Consider the following 17,701-nt stretch of genomic DNA (forward strand, 5'->3'; position numbering starts at 1 on the left):
TACTAGAGTTGCAAATTTACTTTCAAATGCATTTACCAATATATAAATGTATGAACAGGGTTGCAACGTACATAGTCCACTCCAAATAAATAACTAATAACTAAATAAATAAAAGTAATAACTTGGGAAGGCAAAACAAGTGAGGTGGGCAGAAATTTTGTGGATTCAACAGCTAATTGATAATTGCCAAATATCAAGGAGCAAGATACGGCCATATTTCCAAGACACAGACACACATACACATGACAAGTTGATTGCATGTCTCAAACGTTTTTGTCATACACACCTATTACAAGGTGATTGCACGTCTCAAATGCTTTTTGTCTGTGTGTGTGTGTGAGGTTTCTATAAACTGTTAAGTAACTTACTTGTACATTACATCAAACATCTCGTCGACTAACTTCTTCAGATTCTCATCAAAGGTACCAATACGCTTGTTCCTCGCTCTCAGTATTGGGTCAGGATACTCCACGATTTTGAGAGGTGACTCGAATGAGAGATCAGCGGCTACAAAAAAACACAGATACACCAGATTCAAGGCCATTAGAAAACTGTAAAGCAAACCCGGGGAGAGGGGGGAAGCGCAGAGTACAGTTTTGCTCTGCTATTCAAATTCTATAGACTAACAGAAGCAACTAGAGATTCTTCAAAGAAAAATACTGAACAAGACATCCAAGTTACGAAAAGTCCCAAAATGTTTGAGATAGATAACAAGTTTACGACATCAATTGCTTCCAACAAACCAGTTAGCATGTAAGGAAGACATAATGAACCCAGTAAGCTTCGTGGAACTTAAAGAATTAAAAAGTTACTCACGAGATGCTACTTCGTCCTCTTTAGATGCAAGGGCTCGCCTTGCCAGTGCAGAAACCTCCATTACTGTAGCTGTGGTCATGGTATTGCAGGAACGGGATCGGCCGTTGGAAGAGAATAGGCAGATGCGGCGCAGGGTAGAGGGAAGTCTCGCTCCTCGAGAGACGAAAGGAGCCAGTGTGTAAGATATGGAGGAGGGCTGGAACCAACGAGCACACGCCATTCCGAGGTCTGCAGGGAGGAAATCAAAGAACGACGTACTCACGACCGGTCGGTCCTGGATAATATGGAACAGCACGACCACGAGGTTTTAGTAGGGCTTTTTTTTTTTTTTTTTCTTAATCTCTATTTTTTTATAAAAATAAATAAATATGATAAGGCGGCAGGTTTTGTGCATCGCCCGTGGCGCACATGGTCTTTGGCCTTACAATAGGGTCAAAATGACCAAACTCTCCACTCCCCTCCTCTCCATCCCTCCTTGGAAAAATATCTCTTGCGATTCACGGACTGGTACAGTTCCCCTAGTACCTGTAATAAGAGAGGGGTGGACCCCACTCAGGCAGAGTGTTCGATTAGGGGTGGAATGGTCATTGCGCCCCCTTGTTAGGGAACCGTAGGAATTATACTGGATAGGAAATTGCAGGGGATAAAGATCCCCCTCCCCAACCCCCCTCCCCCTCAAATTTGCCTCTCAAAATACATCTAACCTCAATTTTACCTTTCAAAATTTAAGGTGGATTTGCAGCATCCCTAGGTTGGAACCTGTGGAAAGCTCAGAATGATGCTTTATGCAATGGCTGCAATTGGTCTCCATATGACATTGTTAGACGAGCAGAGAAGGAATTCCAGGAGTTTAATGAGGCAGTGATAGGTCCCAAAAGCTGCTCCAACTCGTCCCCAACCTCCCAATCCGCAATGCCCCCTCCACATATCGTACTTGGTCTCCTCCTATCGCCCATGCTTTCAAGGTGAACATGAATGCTGCCTTTGGTGATGATAAAGGAGGAGCATGGTTTATCATTTGTGATGTTAACATAAATCCAATCTCAGCCATCTCTGTTCCTATTTCTTGCTCATCTATTTTACAAGGAGAGGTAATGACATTATGAGAAGGACTCCTTAAAGAGTATCTCAAAAGATCTTGGCTATGTTGAGGTTGAGATAGACAATAACATCCTGGCATTATGAGAAGGACTTTTCTTAGTCGTCAGTTGGATAAGATTTCCCGTGTTTGGTTCTTTTCTGTTTTTATAATAACTTGTTGTGTTGTCTGGTCTGGTCAAAACAATTTTATTTTTAAAAATGTTAAGCCTGATCCCCTCACTGCCTTGAGGAAGATTGAATAGTGGTTATTGGAGCTACATATAGCTCCCCCTCATTTTAATTTGGATCCTGCAATTTATGCTGATAATATTATATTCTCATCTTCTCCTAATATTTGTTTACCTACTTTAGACTTTTCTGTTTTGTTATGCGCAAGGTTTGATCCCAGAGACATAGGAGATATAGATTACTTTGGCTGGGTTTTTTGCATTTTGCTACATGGCAAACCTTTTTTGTTGGCTGCAGGAAAGATTAAATCCAGACATCCCCTGGAACCAGAATTACTGGGAATCCTCTATGGTTTGGATCTTGCCACAAAGAGAGGAGTGAAGCTGAAAGAAGTTTGGTGCTCGGACCAGATGCTAACTGGACTTCTTCCAACTCCATCCCATCCTCCTTAGCCTTTGGAAGTTCTGGAACTCTTTTTGTCAATAGTGGATCACATCAAAGGAGTCTCTATCTTACCAAGTCCTCTTCCCTCTCTTCGTCACTGGTTAAAAAGTTAGTGTCAACTAACTCTAATAACTGATATTTGTGCAGTTGTAGATTTACCTTTTTAAGTTATTCAAATTTTCTTTTCATAAAAAAAAAAAAAAAAGAAAAAAAAGAAAAAAAAAAAGATCAGCAATCTGCAACCATTGAGATAGTGTCGGTGATCCATGATATTAGATTTCTCATCACTTTTTTTTAATCTTGTTATTTGTCTTACATACCAAGGGAGATTAACAATGTAGCTTACTCCTTGGTTTGGAGGGCAGTGTCCTATGTGTGTAGGACGGAATGGCCCATATCCACTCCTTGGCTGTCATAGTTATGTAACTTAGATACCTTTAGCTTTTCACGCTTTAATAATGAATGAGCATTCTCTTAGCCAAAAAAAAAAATGCCTCTCAAAATACATCTATGGGAAATTGCCTTTCTATGTGTTTCACAAGCATGAGAGATAGGGCCCTTTTGCAGTAAGCTAGCGGGCTACACCAATGGGAGTGCAAGACAGGGCATCTACAGAACTACATGAGGAGCAAGGGTCCTTTCAAAGGGGGAAGAGAAAGATATGCACAATACTTCAAGAGGCACTAGCTTGCAGTACACTGGCGGTGATCCCAACCTTTTTCCACTTGAGCATAAAGCTAATTTATGAGTCCCTCCAATAACTACCTTTATACGTTGGACATGGTTGTACATAAAGCCTTTTGCATATTTATAATTAATAAAACATAAAACTTTCCCTATAGTTAAGAGACATCATCCCTCTTCGCTGGTCCACCAGATTTAGAGAGCTTGTCCATACTTCTATGGCTTCTTTTTTTTTTTGTTTGGTAAAACTTCTATGGCATTGCTACCCATTGACTTCGCTCCCCTAACTCCTTGTTGAAAAGCCCCCCTTTGTCTATGCTTCATTCTGAGATCTTGCATATCAGTCATCCATAATAGCTTAAACAAACATATTATTGAAGATATTCATTTTTACCCATTCAACTTCCTTTGTTTAGGTATCAATACTTCCGTCATAAATCACAAGTGGATGACCACTAGTCGGTCAATGTAGAAGAGAACATAGGATTGTGTCGAGTCCGACAGGGTTGGACCTGGGCTGAGATATCTCAACCCGATCTAGGTTTGCGCTGGACCTGGGCAGAGTTAAGAGAACTTAGGATTGGGCTGGAGTTTAAAAAAACTGGCCCATTTACATCCATAAGGCCCAAACACATAGGCTTACAATTACACCTTAAATTACCCTACAACCAGGACACTTTAGGGGATTTTCCCCTCTGTTTGTTATTTTGTTTGGATGTTTATTATTTTACAACCACTCTTTTTTCTTTGTATTCAACCTCATGTCTTAGCCTTTACCCAAAAAAAAAAAACCCTCATGTTTTAGCTTCTTCTGCCCTCTCTAGCAAAACACACTAGTCATCTCTCAAAGGGCAACTTTGTAAATCTCTTTCCTGTTAAATTTAATTTAATTTAAATTTTCATAAAAAAAAATCACGTTTTAAATGAAGAATAAATAATAGATTTTCATAATATTATATAGAGTTTTAGGCAAAAGTCTTTTTTATTTTACATTTATAATGTGATATATTGAAAGAAAAATCAAGAAGGTTATCGCACTCAATGATCAATATGCATTATTTATAGAAAATCCATCCCTTTAATTGGTATAAATATTAGAAAATCCATCCTGACAAAAAATTAGTAGGAAAGGGTTTCCCAACGCTGCAAATGTGTTAAGAAATTTATTTACACGCCACACCAATGGTTGTCTTGAAAAAATATCATTTCTATTATTTTTTTTAAGAAATAAAAATCTACAATAGAGAAATTTTAATTTCATAATTCATATTCCCAATAAGCTTGTTTATCAAAAAAATAAATGAATAAAAAAAAAACCCCCAATAAGCGTGGCATGTACGTAATTGGATTAAATTACAGAAGGTGTTCATGTAAATAAATACGTAATCTCGTTCTAAAAAAAGAAAGAAAAATTGAAACAAAATCAGAATTGCGTATTCCCGTTAAGATCATGTTTGTGTTCTCTTGCTTCAGCCTTCAACTTCCCCTATCGTTCTTAATTTCTCTTTCTATCTAGTCTACCAGGAAAAAAAATTCTATCTCTTCCATCAAAAAAAAAAAAATCTCTCTCTCTATCTATATCTTCACTTGGCTATAAGATTTTCCCCGCGAAACCAACTTCGACTGCTTAAGCTTATAGGAATTCAGTGTCGTATACCTGAAACAGTTTCATTTCGGTTTTGTTTTCACCCATTCTGTGTCCATCTTTCGAAGCAGAAATCCAATTCAGAGCTATTGAAACCCTAGTATGAAAGTTCGCAGCTCGTGAGGGTTTGAGAGATGAGCGGGAATGAGTTCCGTTTCTTCTTATCGTGTGACATAAGTCTACCTGTAGCGTTTCGAATAGAGAGATTAGAAGGAAATTTGCCGGCGGCGAAGTCTTCTGGGTCAGGTATATTCTCATTCAATACTAGATTTCTTAAGTGGCTCGTAGGTATAATTCGTCCTTGTTTCCGGCTTTATTCTGCTATATCTGTGTCTGTTTCTTATATTATATTTTACATTTTCCCGAGAAATTTTCGGTATCAGACGAAAATGGAAATTTGGGGTTTTTTGATGTTAACGAAGGGAAGAAAAAAGAATGTTTTCTTCATAATTTTTTTCCTTGTGCAGAAATTGATTCCCCTGGAGAGGGGAGAAGGGCAGAACTATATGTCGAGTGTGGATTATACATTGATGGCGCCCCCTTTGGACTTCCTATGAGAACAAGGTGTCACATAATTGTTGCTTGATTCTTTGTATACTGTTAATTATTTTGATATTCTTTGATTTCTTTCCCCTTTTCTGTCAATATCATTTATTGTTTCTTTCCTTTTGCCAGCCACTCTGCTCCCTTTTAAATTATGTCTTTTTGTTTATCTGGCATTGTGGAACTTGCCTGTACTACAGGTTGGAATCTAGTGGGAAACCATACTGCTGGAATGAACTTATCACTCTTAGTACAAAGTATCGGGACTTAACTGCTCACTCACAACTTGCATTCACCGTAAGTTAGTAGAACTGCCTCAGTACGAATAAAGTCAAACCACTACTATGTTTGGTTTTGTTATTTGACTTTCTTAATGCATATCAGTATATTTTATACAGTTGATGGAATCTATGTTGTATTACAAATAAATACTTAATAATTTATTTCGATAACAGATGCCACATTTGTTTTTTTGAGTCCTTAAATGACTCTGGTAACAAATTCAGGAAAAAACTATTATCTAGTACTTGAAAAGTTATGTAGTTTGTTAGTATAATGCTGATGTCTCAGTTTTATTGCTATATTAATTGCTCTTGGAGTTGTTACCATATGCCAAGAGATATAGCATTATGTTGACATAAAACCAGGAAGTCAATTTAATGGGCAGTGTGAGAACAGTTGCCTTGACCCATTTGCATCATAATCTTTGTCTGGTTATCTCACATTTAACTATTTTTGTTTCACAGTCAATCTATAGCATGACTGCTTTGACTCTATATCGTCAGAATACCATTAACTTGTCATAATATTTATATGTTGTATTTTCTATGTGAAGGAGTTGAACATTGAGATATTTGTTTGCTCATTATATTCTTGGACTTCCAGGTTTGGGATGTTTCATGTGAGAAGGATGAGGGATTAATTGGTGGGGCTACCATTCTTCTTTTTAACAGCAAGAAGCAACTTAAAACAGGAAAGGAAAAGCTTAGGCTTTGGCCAGGAAAAGAAGCAGATGGATCATTCCCTACAACTACTCCTGGAAAGGTTTATTTTAGGGTCATAGTATTTTTTGGATTTTATATTTTGATATTGCTGCCTCACTTATCATGTTTTTGTTAATATTGTTTCATTCGGTTTCACTTATATGTTATGGGTTAACTTCCTACAGGTCCCCCGCCACGAGCGTGGAGAGTTGGAACGTTTGGAAAAACTTGCTAACAAGTATGAAAGAGGACAGATTCAACGCATTGACTGGCTGGACCGTCTCACATTTAAAAACATGGAAAAAATCAAGGAAAAAGAGAGCTGCAGAAGTGGAAGCTCTCATTTATACCTGGTAGTTGACTTCTGTAGTTTTGAGCACAGAGTTGTTTTCCAGGTAGGTTTTTGGTAACATTTTCTCTTAACTAGCAGACATATTTTTAGACTGTTTATACTATATATGAATTTATGTATGCGCGCACGCACACTTACACACACATTCACACTCGTGGAGGAGGTTTAGCTGTATAATTCACCTTGGCTTGTAACCGAATTTTATTTGCACTAAATTGGCATGGATAACCTGAACACCTATGTTGGAAGTAACTGACTAACTGTACCAAATATGAACTTTGTTCATCAGGACCTGGTTGATGGGTTCCTGGGTTCCTTTGAATTTGAAAAATAGTGGAGGTTGGGGCTGTGTCAAAATCTAAAGTAGATAATGATTTACTTGCCCTTATACTCTTTTTGGGGAGTGAGAGGAGAACACCAAGTCATGCGTCCACCTCCTGATAAGAGTGCAAAATAGTATATAAATCCTACTGAAAAAAAAAAAAAAAAAACTAATTATTACTTCACATTATGGTGAATTGGTAATGAAGCTATTCACTGTGCTGATTTTATTAAGCCTGGAAATAATATTTTGGTCAAGTATGAGGTTAATGGTAGTCAAAATAAGGTGTGACAAAACCTTGAATAGGTTTTTGGAGAGAAAAATTAAAAAAGAAAAGAAAAAAGATGAGGGACTAAAGCAGCTAGTTCCTTAAATACTTGTTGCAAATCGATTGATGGAAAGGTGGGAGACGGAGATTGGCATGCTAGAGAAGAAGAATAGAAAGAGAAGTAGAAAACCTAAATCGTTGGAGGAGAAAGAGAGGAGGGTGGAGGGGGGGCTTACACAGCCTTATCAGGGGTAAAAAAGAAAAACAGATTCTATTCCATTTTAAAATTACATACCCTGGGGTGGGGGTGGTTACATATTTATGTAGGGGGAAAAAAAACCTCCTAGATTAACTCAACTACTAAGAATTTTCTAACTAGACAGCTAAGGGCTCTAAAAAGTCCTAAACTAACTCAAAGACTAACAAATCATAGTTAAAATATAATGTAAATCCCTATCCAACATCACCAACATGGGACCCATTAAAATAAGATAATAATTTCTTTTAACCTCTTTAATCCCCCACTTTTGGGCTTTATAATCCATCTTATTACAGTAAATGAACCTAAATATTAATGTCCAACCCAATCTAGTACTAAATCCTTCCTGGACCAAATTTAAACCGGGCCTGTATTATTCCCTTTTGATTAAAAGAAAATCACTTCCTCGAGTCTTGTAGAATGGGAGGATCATCACCACTCAATCGATATCCACGATCAGTCGCCTTGATTCGACAATCCAATGCTTCTTTTGAATAACATAGACATAATATGTGATCGTCGGAATTGTGATGTTGAAAATGTTGTGTGGAAGAACAAATTCCACAGGTTCGATCTTTATAGGGACGATCCCGATTTGCTCCTCTTCAACATAATATTCTCTATGAGGTCATATATCTTCAGTTTTGCCATTTGTTTTTGTATTCCATATTCATCAAGTTTGGGCTCATTGTTTGAGAGTGATGTGCTCAAAGCGTTTAATAGAACTCTTAATCTAATTTTCCATTTTCTGATGAAATCCTCTTTTCCTGATTGCTCAATTTGATTGATATATAATTCTGTGGTGGTGCTTCATAATTTTTACTTGTTTGACCTATAGGAATCAGGAGCAAATTTTTTTTCACCAATTCCTGTGTCATCAACAAATGAACTTGTTATTGTGTGGGACCCAGAAGTGGGAAAAATTAATCCTTCTGAACATAAGCAGCTCAAACTGGCAAGGAGTTTGACTCGTGGTATCATTGACAGGGATCTCAAACCAAGCTCTAATGAAAGGAAGTAAGCTCAAATTCCATGCTTATCATAATCATATCTTTTGTTACACCCACCCTTTATTTGGTAACATTTTAAATTCATTTTATCTATTTTCAACTTCTCAGCTGTTGGCAATGTTGTGTTGCATTTATCACTTGATAAAAATGTCTTGCTTCCATGACTAAACTATTTCATGGTCGGTGAGCTTCTCATATGCATTAGTGGCTCTGCTGCACATTCCTATTTCCTCTTTTTAAGAAGGAATTACAGAAATAATAGAATCGGGGTAGCTTATGGTGAAATGCACAAGTACTGTATGCTCATGAATGTATTGGCTTAAGTCAACACTAGTATAAACACTAGAGGATAAGACATATCCAAGGTGTGGCGAAACAAAGCAGTGACACCAATTAAATTGTTTTGCTGAGGTACTAGTATGAGCGATAAGTTTTTGGGGATATTTTCATTGTTGTCTTCTGTTATTTTATTTACTTTTTAGGCTCTGTTGTTTCATTATTGATATCAATTCTTCAACACAAGTTCCCTACTCTTTGAATTTTTAGTTCCCTACTTTTTGAATCTTCTGATTGTTTCTGTGTTTTGAAGATATATAATCATCTCTGCTTCTTTGTTATAAGATCAATACAAAGAATTCTAAAGTACCCTCCAACAAGGACCTTGAGTGGTGATGAGAGGCAACTATTGTGGAAGTTCCGTTTCTCTTTGATGTCAGAGAAGAGGGCCCTCACCAAGTTTCTTCGATGTGTTGAATGGAGTGACCTTCAGGTCAGAATATACTCTTTTTTATTTCTTTTTTTTGGGGGGGGGGGGGGTAGGGGGTATTTATAGTCCAAAATATTGAAATTTGCTCCTTTCCATTTAAAATTCTATTCATTTCACCTGTAAGCTTCTAAAGCTTGATTTCCAAGGTCTTGGTTTGCTATTGAACTGGATCAGTAACTTTCGAAGACATGAAGTGCTTGAATTAAGAGCATGATATATTGTTGAACTATATAGTTCAACTCGACTAATACCCCCGCCCCCAGCTAAATGGTGTTGGCTACATGTGTCCTGTTTCACCATTAAACTGTTTTAAGTTATGTTTGTTCTCAACCCAAAGCCATTCATTTTTTTTTCTCGCCAGTTTTTTCGAAGTCACTTTTGGTATGCCCCTTTATCTTGTAGATATTAACAATATTGAAACTGATAGTTATATTGGACTATGATAGGTTTGATATTTGATAATCTAGCCTGATATGCTAGTGGTTCAGCACTTCAGCATAGTAATCAAGTTCACTGAGCAGTATTGTTTGTAAAATTTCAATGTGATCCATTGCATGCTCTACTGGGGGCTAAGATCTTGGAAAGTCCAAAGAAAATTAGTGTGTCTACAATATTATTCCAAAATTTATTCCTCCCTTTAAGCTTCCAAATTTATGCTTTAGCTCCTTTTTTATGTTTTTCCAAAAGATAAACATGCAGCAGCAACCATGCTGGTCCATATTTGGGGACTCCTTAAAATCCCCCCCGAGTTGGTTGATTTAACTTCAAAATTTCAAATAGTCTTGCTATATGTTTAATGCTATTAAAATTACTTTCCAGTTTTAGATTTCTGTTTCTGTTTGCTTCTATTATCCGAGGGTGGGCTTCGGTGCAACGGTAAAGGTTGCTCCATTGTGACCAAGTGGTCACGGGTTCAAGTCTGGAAACAGTCTCTCTGTGAAAGCAGGGGTAAGGCTGCGGACATTATGACCCTACCCAGACGTGCACTGGGTACGCCCTTTTTTTGCTTCTATTATCACTTGTTGAGGAGGCTTATCCCATGGTCTTCAGGTTTATTTCATTATTTTTTAATGAAAAATCAAACATCATTGCATGAAGATTCATATGTTGATGTATTTACAGGAGGCAAAGCAAGCAATAGAACTGATGGGAAAGTGGGAAACCATTGATGTGACTGATGCACTGGAGCTTCTATCTCCCATTTTTGAAAGTGAAGAGGTGCATATTGAACATAGTCTTCAGTGTTTACTGGGTTTTCAGCTGTGAAGCTCCTTTTTATTAATGCAGTGGAGCATTGTCCTCTATTCTACTCCCCTTTGGCTTATTTAAAATTGGTATCTATCCTAGAATCACTTGCACTCACGTAAGATGAACTGTAAAATCAGCTTTGGGGTGCATTTAGCATGTTTCTATTATTCAGGTTCCAGAACCAAAGTGCATTTTTTGTTATTGATTCTGTTATTTTCTGTTCTACCCCAGTAACTCAAAAAAGGGTTGGCAGTCAACCATTTTCATTCTAAAGGATATTGCGTCAAATATAGAGTATGTGGAGTGAAAAAAAATCAAGTCTCCATAAAATGATGTTGGATGCAGCCTCAGTTACAATATTTATTTTTGTTTTTGTATGAACAATGAGCTTTCCTTTTATGAGCCAAAGGAAAAGAGTTATAGTTGAGGCTTGGAAGACTGATGAGTAATAAGTGGGAAGGTTTGATTAAAGGTATTCTTCCCCTATTGGTAGCCAAGATACTCATGAACCTTCTCTCAAGATCACACCATAAAAGATACACTAATTTGGTTTTTATGTCTTTTTTCCAAAATAATACCAGTGCTTTGAGCTCACTGTCACAGATCCTCAAAAACATGTCAGAAGACTCAGATTATAACCTTTTTATGTGATCATCAAATTACAAGTGGGAAATTTAATTCTTCCCTCCCTACTATGAAGCCTCTTATCCGATTCATTGTGTGGGAAACCTCTGGATATTGCTGCACAAAAGATTAGGTTACTTACCGAAACTGTGCTGCTTTATCTTGTCGAGTGTTCTACGGTAGTAGTTGTTCCCACTTATGATTTGCAAGTTCTTTATTGGTAACAATTGAAGGAGTAAATGATAATATGGATTTGTAAACGGGCAAACATCCCCAAGTATAGATTGAAAAGTGCAAATTATTTTTGGCATCGTTATTGATTAGTGTGTGATTTGGCATTACTTCTTGCATTTTTGGCGTTATCCCTGGTCAACAAATGCTGCAGATGCAGTTGATCTTCCCGCACTACTCGTAAATTCCTTTCTTGGTTCATCCTGATATGTGCTGCTTTATTTTTTAATTATTTATAAATGTGGATTTCTGGTATATGTATGCTGTTTTTATTCTTCCCTAAACAGGTTCGTGCATATGCTGTAAGCGTCCTTGAAAGAGCTGATGATGAAGAGCTCCAGTGTTACTTACTTCAGCTGGTTCAAGCTCTTCGGTTCGAGCGTTCTGATAAATCTCGCCTTTCTCATTTCCTTGTGCAACGTTGTATGTTTAAAGTAGCTCTCTAAGAAATATTGCTTCTAATACCAGTAATTTACAGCCTACTTTCTTGGTCTCATCTGAAAGGACTCTTATGGAATTTTGACAGCATTGTGCAACATTGAATTGGCTAGCTTCCTTCGATGCTATGTGGCTGTGGAACTCCATGATCCTGCATACGCAAAGCGTTTTTACTGTACCTATGAGATCCTTGAAGACAATATGATGAAGGTATGGACTTATCATCTTTAAGGGGTTCGTTTTGCCCAACATTGATGCTCTCTCTGCTTAGCATGGTTATCCTGATTCTTGAGGGTAAAATGTCAGAATTACTGTTCATAATGTTCAGTGGCCACTGCAAAAGCTTGATTATTTAATGCTAAATATTCAAAAGATAGTCAATCCAAAGATAGAACCAAAGGTTAACCCAATCTGTGGAATTGATTGTGCAATTTTTTACCTGGTACAGACAAAAGAAAGACATACTAATTTCTTTAACATGTAGTATTGTCATCAGAGCAATCCAAAGTACTGAAAGTTAAACCCAATATGTAGAATATGTTTTGCAAAAATTTCATCTCATATAGCCAAAAAGAAGAAATTCTCCATGTGAATGTTGATATATTGCTTTTTTTTTTTGTGTGTGTGTATGTGGGGGGTGTGTGGGTTGAATAAAATTTCATTACCAAAGAGAAGAGAAACAGGGGCCCCCAAGGGGGAAAAAAGAATATACTAGGAGAAAAACCAAAAAAGCAAATACAAGGTCACACCCACATTAGAAAGAGTGGGGGAGGTTCCAAGATAATTTACTTCTGATGTCAAAGGAGATGGAGTCCCAAATCTGCTGAAATGATCTAGAGTTGGGAGTCCATCTGATGAAATATATTGCTTTTTCATTGAAGTGGATATTCTATAACACTATTGAATTGTAAAATTCCTCCAAGTCAAATTTAAGACCATGTAGCAGTTATAGTTTAAACTTTATGTCAAGGAAGTTCGGTAGGTTTGGCTGCTTACTGTTGCAATAACCTTCTGCTGTTAGCCTGAAATGTTTGCCTACTCTTTTTCTAAGTTGACAGCTGGTGTTAATGGTGAAGAAGATGGATACAAGTTGTGGCAAAGCTTGGTGCGTCAGACAGAACTGACTGCCCAGTTATGTTCTATAATGCGAGATGTTAGAAATGTACGTGGAGGGACCCAGAAGAAAATTGAAAAGCTAAGACAGTTACTTTCTGGTCTTCTTAGTGAACTTACCTACTTTGAAGAGGTACTTTTTATTCCCCCCCTTTAAAGTTATTATTATTATTTTTTTTATTTCTCCAGTTTCCAGTTATCATTTATCTGCTAGAGAGTCAAATGGAGGTTGGACCGTCTTATCTCATATTCCGAGGGAATGGAAATGTTGTAGTGGACTCCTTGGGAACATTTTCTGTAAATAGAGGTCCCTTTTACATAGGGAATTCTCTTCCCAAATTTTCTTCTACATAATTTTGTTACTGACTAATCAGTAATTACTTTGCCTTTTTTGACATTTTTCTCGTGCATAGTCTTTAATTCTGAGACATGATGTTCTGGTACTTTGCTGCATTCTCAGCCAATACGATCGCCACTGGCACCTGGTGTGCTCATCACTGGGATCGTGCCATCAGAGTCATCAATCTTTAAAAGTGCATTGCATCCTCTGCGCCTGACATTTCGAACAGCAAATGGGGGAAGCTACAAGATCATTTTTAAGAAGGGGGATGACCTTCGTCAAGACCAATTGGTAGATTCTAAATTTCATCTGCTTCGTCAATTTCCATGAACATTTAGGGCTGTTATCCATGCTTATTTGTTACACTGCTAAAAAGGATGTTGGTTTTGGGGGCTGAGGGATGTGTGTCTCCACGTTATGTGTTTTGATTTTTGAGTGTGTAATTTTGTATACCACAATCTTGCTGTCATGCTGTATTGTAGCAACCATGATTTGTTGATCTTTCTTTCTTTGTAGGTTGTTCAAATGGTTTCTCTAATGGATCGGTTGCTTAAATTGGAGAATCTTGATATGCATTTAACTCCATACAGAGTACTAGCAACTGGACCAGATGAAGGAATGATGGAGTTCATACCATCCAGTTCCTTAGCACATGTAAGTGAATCTTTGAATATTGCTTCACAGGCAGGATTCCTTTTATGCTTACAAGTACACTCTGCTATTATGAAATAGGAATAGTTAAGTATGACCATAATGAATGAGACTACTTGGTACCCAAGCTAGTATGTTGTATTTAAATAAATCGATGTGAATCTCATCCATTAATGGTCATCAATAATCACTGCCACATAACTGCTTAGAATCTAGAGAGTTCTTCTGGGCTGTATGTTCAAAAGTTTTAGTCATCAACTTCGATTATTTTATCTTGGGGGGGGGGGTCTAATAAAATATTCACAGCTTATCTTCACTGTATTTTGTGCCTCTCAATTTGTGGCTCTTTCCTAGAGTTTTACCTACAAGTATTAATATGTATCATCTTGCAGTGGATTCATGAATTTTGTTTTCTATATTTTTCCAGATTCTATCAGAGCACCGTAGTATTATAAGCTATCTGCAGAAATTTCATCCTGATGAAGATGGGCCCTTTGGGATAACAGCTACATGTCTTGAAACATTTATAAAAAGCTGTGCTGGCTACTCTGTTATCACATACATACTAGGGATTGGTGACAGGTAATCATTTTAGCTCTGTACTATGAAATGTAAAGAAATCATCTCAATGCCTCCATGTACTGGAGATAGCACTAGATCCTGCTACATTTCAGAACCATAGTTTTTGAAGTTTTGTTATAGAAGTTTTCTAGAATGTTAAAACTTCAAAACATACCATGAAAAGGGTGGGGTTTGAAAGGATATTCTACATCATCATGTATTATGAATAATTAGGGAAAATTTGAAGAAAAAAAAATCTACCATGGACTCTGTTGGTCTATTACTTAAAACGGATCATGACCATTATAGTTAAACTTGGCAGCTGAATCATGATGAACTTCAGAACTTACGGAGCCATAATTTTACTTCGTTTGGAATGTTTATTCTTAATATTGTGACACTGTGACTAAGCTCCAATGTGTTCGTGTCACCCACTTAAGAGAGCATCTGTGTGTCCGTGCGACCATTTTTTATTGAAGGGCATGTGTTTCTATGGGAATTGGTTATTTAGAGTAGTTATTCAGTCATTAATTTTTTTTTTATATATTTAATTTCTCTCAACTTCTGTTGTTTAATTTTTGTTTGGATCTGGTCTGAGGTTGTTCTCTTTTATTTGTTTGTGGGGTAGTTTTAAATATATAGAAGTGTCCAAATAACTCGTTTTGTGTCGAGCAAATGCTATGCTCCTGTTGTGAGCAGTTCTAATATATGTTAAAAAGCACTGAAAGAAACTGAAGTAGCACTACTAAAAGATATTGGTCTTTTGAGTTGTAGGCATCTTGACAACCTTCTCCTTAGGGATGATGGGCGTCTCTTCCATGTGGATTTTGGTTTCATTCTGGGTAGGGATCCTAAACCGTTCCCTCCACCAATGAAACTGTGCAAAGAAATGGTTGAGGCTATGGGTGGAGCAGAGAGGTATCATTTCCTTGTTATAAAAAAATTGTTGGTTCAGTTTTTGTTATGATAGTTTCTTTTCTCAAATATATTTTGGGATGATTTTTGAAGTGGTAAGATCTAAGATGTTCTATGACAAATTGTGGTACTGGCATACTGTGCACTAAAGTTGGCAGTGCTGTGCACATGGACATGTATGTGTCTTCAGGCCCTTCATTGTACTCTTTACATATGAATCACCTTGTATCAATTTGTGGGCTCCCCCCGATTGTAGGTTTAGACTAAGCTTGCTCTTTCAATGGGCCACATCCCATCTTTGAACTGGTTCCATGACTGGTAGGTTAGATGTCTAGGTGAATGTGACAACAGTCACAATGCAGTTAATGTGCTACAAGCCTACAATGCTAGCAATCCATTGTCCAGAATGACTATATGTTGGTTTATGCTTTATTTGATATCTTGTATGTTTATGTTAAATGGTTCTTGTATAATAGATTATGAGTTTTCTCCTGCAGCCAGTACTATACGAGGTTCAAATCTTATTGTTGTGAAGCGTACAACATCCTTAGGAAATCTAGCAACCTCATCTTGAATTTGTTCTATTTAATGGCTGGATCCAACATTCCTGACATAGCTTCTGACCCTGAAAAGGGCATTCTTAAGGTGAACTCCAATTCTCAATTGTATCCTCCAACAAGAATATGCAGATTCCTGCTGCTTATCCTAACTCTTTCAAGTCTTCTTTTGATGCTTGTAGCTTCAAGAGAAGTTTCGGTTAGACTTGGATGACGAAGACTCCATACACTTTTTCCAGGATCTCATCAATGAGAGTGTTAGTGCCTTGTTCCCTCAAATGGTTGAGACTATTCATCGGTGGGCTCAATATTGGCGCTGATCCTAAAATTTCCTTGAGGTTACAGTACCCTTTATTTATGATAGGTAAGCATGAAATTTCTAGTGCTCACAATTTATTTACTTTCTCGAAAACATTGTCTATGTAGCAGAACAAATCTATGAGTAGATTCTATAATGACTTACCCAAATTCCTAAGTGGGGCATCTCTGTGGTGCTTATGGGTTGGTACGGCGGTGACAATGGGATCTGTGCTAAGAGTCAACTGCTTTGTGACACTATGATTTATGTTTTTAACTTTTTATTTTCTAATATTGTCTGAACCATTGTATTTCTTAGTTTTTGAGTGTGCTAAGGCATTGGATAGGATCAACTGGTTTGCGTAGTTTTGATGTGTGAGATTTCTAGTCCAACCTCTATGCATTTATGGTACATGTCCTTGTATGTAGTTGGATTATCCTCATGTTCCATCTCACAGATTATCAATCCTTTTTCCTTCATTTAGAAGGATGCTTTGTTATTCAGTTACCTTATTGATCTGTAAATTCATGCTTCCCTGGATCTTTGAGGATATTATTAGATAGATGGATTTGTTACATGGCCTGGTTAAAAGCTCTTTTACTAGTTCTGTTTTGTTTGTGAACATTTTATCCAATTTCTGATTTATCAGGTGCTTACTTTTCCTGTTAAATTTTCAGACGAGGAATCAGTTGGACAGAAACTATCTGCTTCTGGAGCTTAGATGTATGTTGATTGTAAATAGATCTATGTAAATGTTGCCCTTCAACTTCCATTTCAATAAAGGTAAACTATTTGTTTTAAAGGTTATTTATATGTTTATCTTGGTAATCCAATTGCTGTTAAGGGTTCAAGTTCTCTAGACGTAGGATGAAGGGGATAGATTGGCTGGAAGTCCTGTAAGAGTATGTTTGCCTCATCTACTGCCTATGTGGCAAATTTATCATCAGGCAGCTAGTCAACAATGCCGACAACCTTAGCAATGAAAAGTGCCTGCTCCACTTCCAAGTTGTATAGAGTTGATGTTTCAGTTATAGGTTTAATCGCATATTCCTGAGTACGTAGGAACCCTAGGTTTCAACCTTCCCTTGGATTCCATGGTATTTACAACAAGGTTTCAAGTTTTGGGATCAGATTGGGTGTATCAACCTACTCATATCAGGATTGGCCAGCATCGATCTAGCGATATCTTTTGATGGATTGGCCAAAAATTTGGTCAGCATCAAGCCGTATCAGCTAACATTGATCTGATCTATTCTCTATTCTAAGGTTTAGATACCTGATTTGCAAGGCTACAACAAAAGCTTCCGGTTTTTTTTTTTCTGGGGGCGGCGAAGAGATAACAGTGTTGCACTCGTGGATTGGCA

The 17,701-nt window shown here is 37.2% G+C and overlaps 2 protein-coding genes across 4 annotated transcripts in view; one reads left to right on the plus strand and one right to left on the minus strand.

Annotated features, from left to right (window-relative positions):
• The window catches only part of LOC122654398 (peptide deformylase 1B, chloroplastic/mitochondrial), a 25,072-nt gene extending 23,973 nt beyond the window's left edge, over positions 1–1,099 (minus strand). The window contains exons 1-2 of the mRNA XM_043848471.1: positions 817–1,099; positions 369–507 (exon numbers count right to left, since the gene is read on the minus strand). Coding sequence (XP_043704406.1) covers positions 369–507; positions 817–1,036 — 359 coding nt within the window. The 5' untranslated portion in view covers positions 1,037–1,099. The remainder of the gene's footprint in view (positions 1–368; positions 508–816) is intronic.
• LOC122654397 (phosphatidylinositol 3-kinase, root isoform) overlaps positions 1–17,142 on the plus strand; it is an 18,364-nt gene extending 1,222 nt beyond the window's left edge. The window contains exons 2-19 of one of the 3 annotated variants that reach the window (XM_043848469.1): positions 4,945–5,104; positions 5,326–5,422; positions 5,602–5,698; positions 6,287–6,445; positions 6,570–6,779; positions 8,424–8,602; positions 9,217–9,364; positions 10,484–10,579; positions 11,752–11,887; positions 11,991–12,112; positions 12,954–13,148; positions 13,476–13,646; positions 13,872–14,009; positions 14,434–14,588; positions 15,342–15,485; positions 15,980–16,127; positions 16,222–16,403; positions 17,015–17,142. In XM_043848469.1, the coding sequence (XP_043704404.1) occupies positions 4,993–5,104; positions 5,326–5,422; positions 5,602–5,698; positions 6,287–6,445; positions 6,570–6,779; positions 8,424–8,602; positions 9,217–9,364; positions 10,484–10,579; positions 11,752–11,887; positions 11,991–12,112; positions 12,954–13,148; positions 13,476–13,646; positions 13,872–14,009; positions 14,434–14,588; positions 15,342–15,485; positions 15,980–16,127; positions 16,222–16,359 (2,445 nt within the window). In that variant the 5' untranslated portion in view covers positions 4,945–4,992 and the 3' untranslated portion in view covers positions 16,360–16,403; positions 17,015–17,142. Of the gene's footprint in view, positions 1–4,864; positions 5,105–5,325; positions 5,423–5,601; positions 5,699–6,286; positions 6,446–6,569; positions 6,780–8,423; positions 8,603–9,216; positions 9,365–10,483; positions 10,580–11,751; positions 11,888–11,990; positions 12,113–12,953; positions 13,149–13,475; positions 13,647–13,871; positions 14,010–14,433; positions 14,589–15,341; positions 15,486–15,979; positions 16,128–16,221; positions 16,404–16,986 lie in introns of those variants that run through there. The other 2 variants (XM_043848470.1, XM_043848468.1) reach the window with 2 other exon arrangements.
• Positions 17,143–17,701: the final 559 nt, after the last annotated feature.

This window comes from Telopea speciosissima, chromosome 3 (assembly GCF_018873765.1).
Source record: "Telopea speciosissima isolate NSW1024214 ecotype Mountain lineage chromosome 3, Tspe_v1, whole genome shotgun sequence".
NCBI classification, from domain to species: Eukaryota; Viridiplantae; Streptophyta; class Magnoliopsida; order Proteales; family Proteaceae; genus Telopea; species Telopea speciosissima.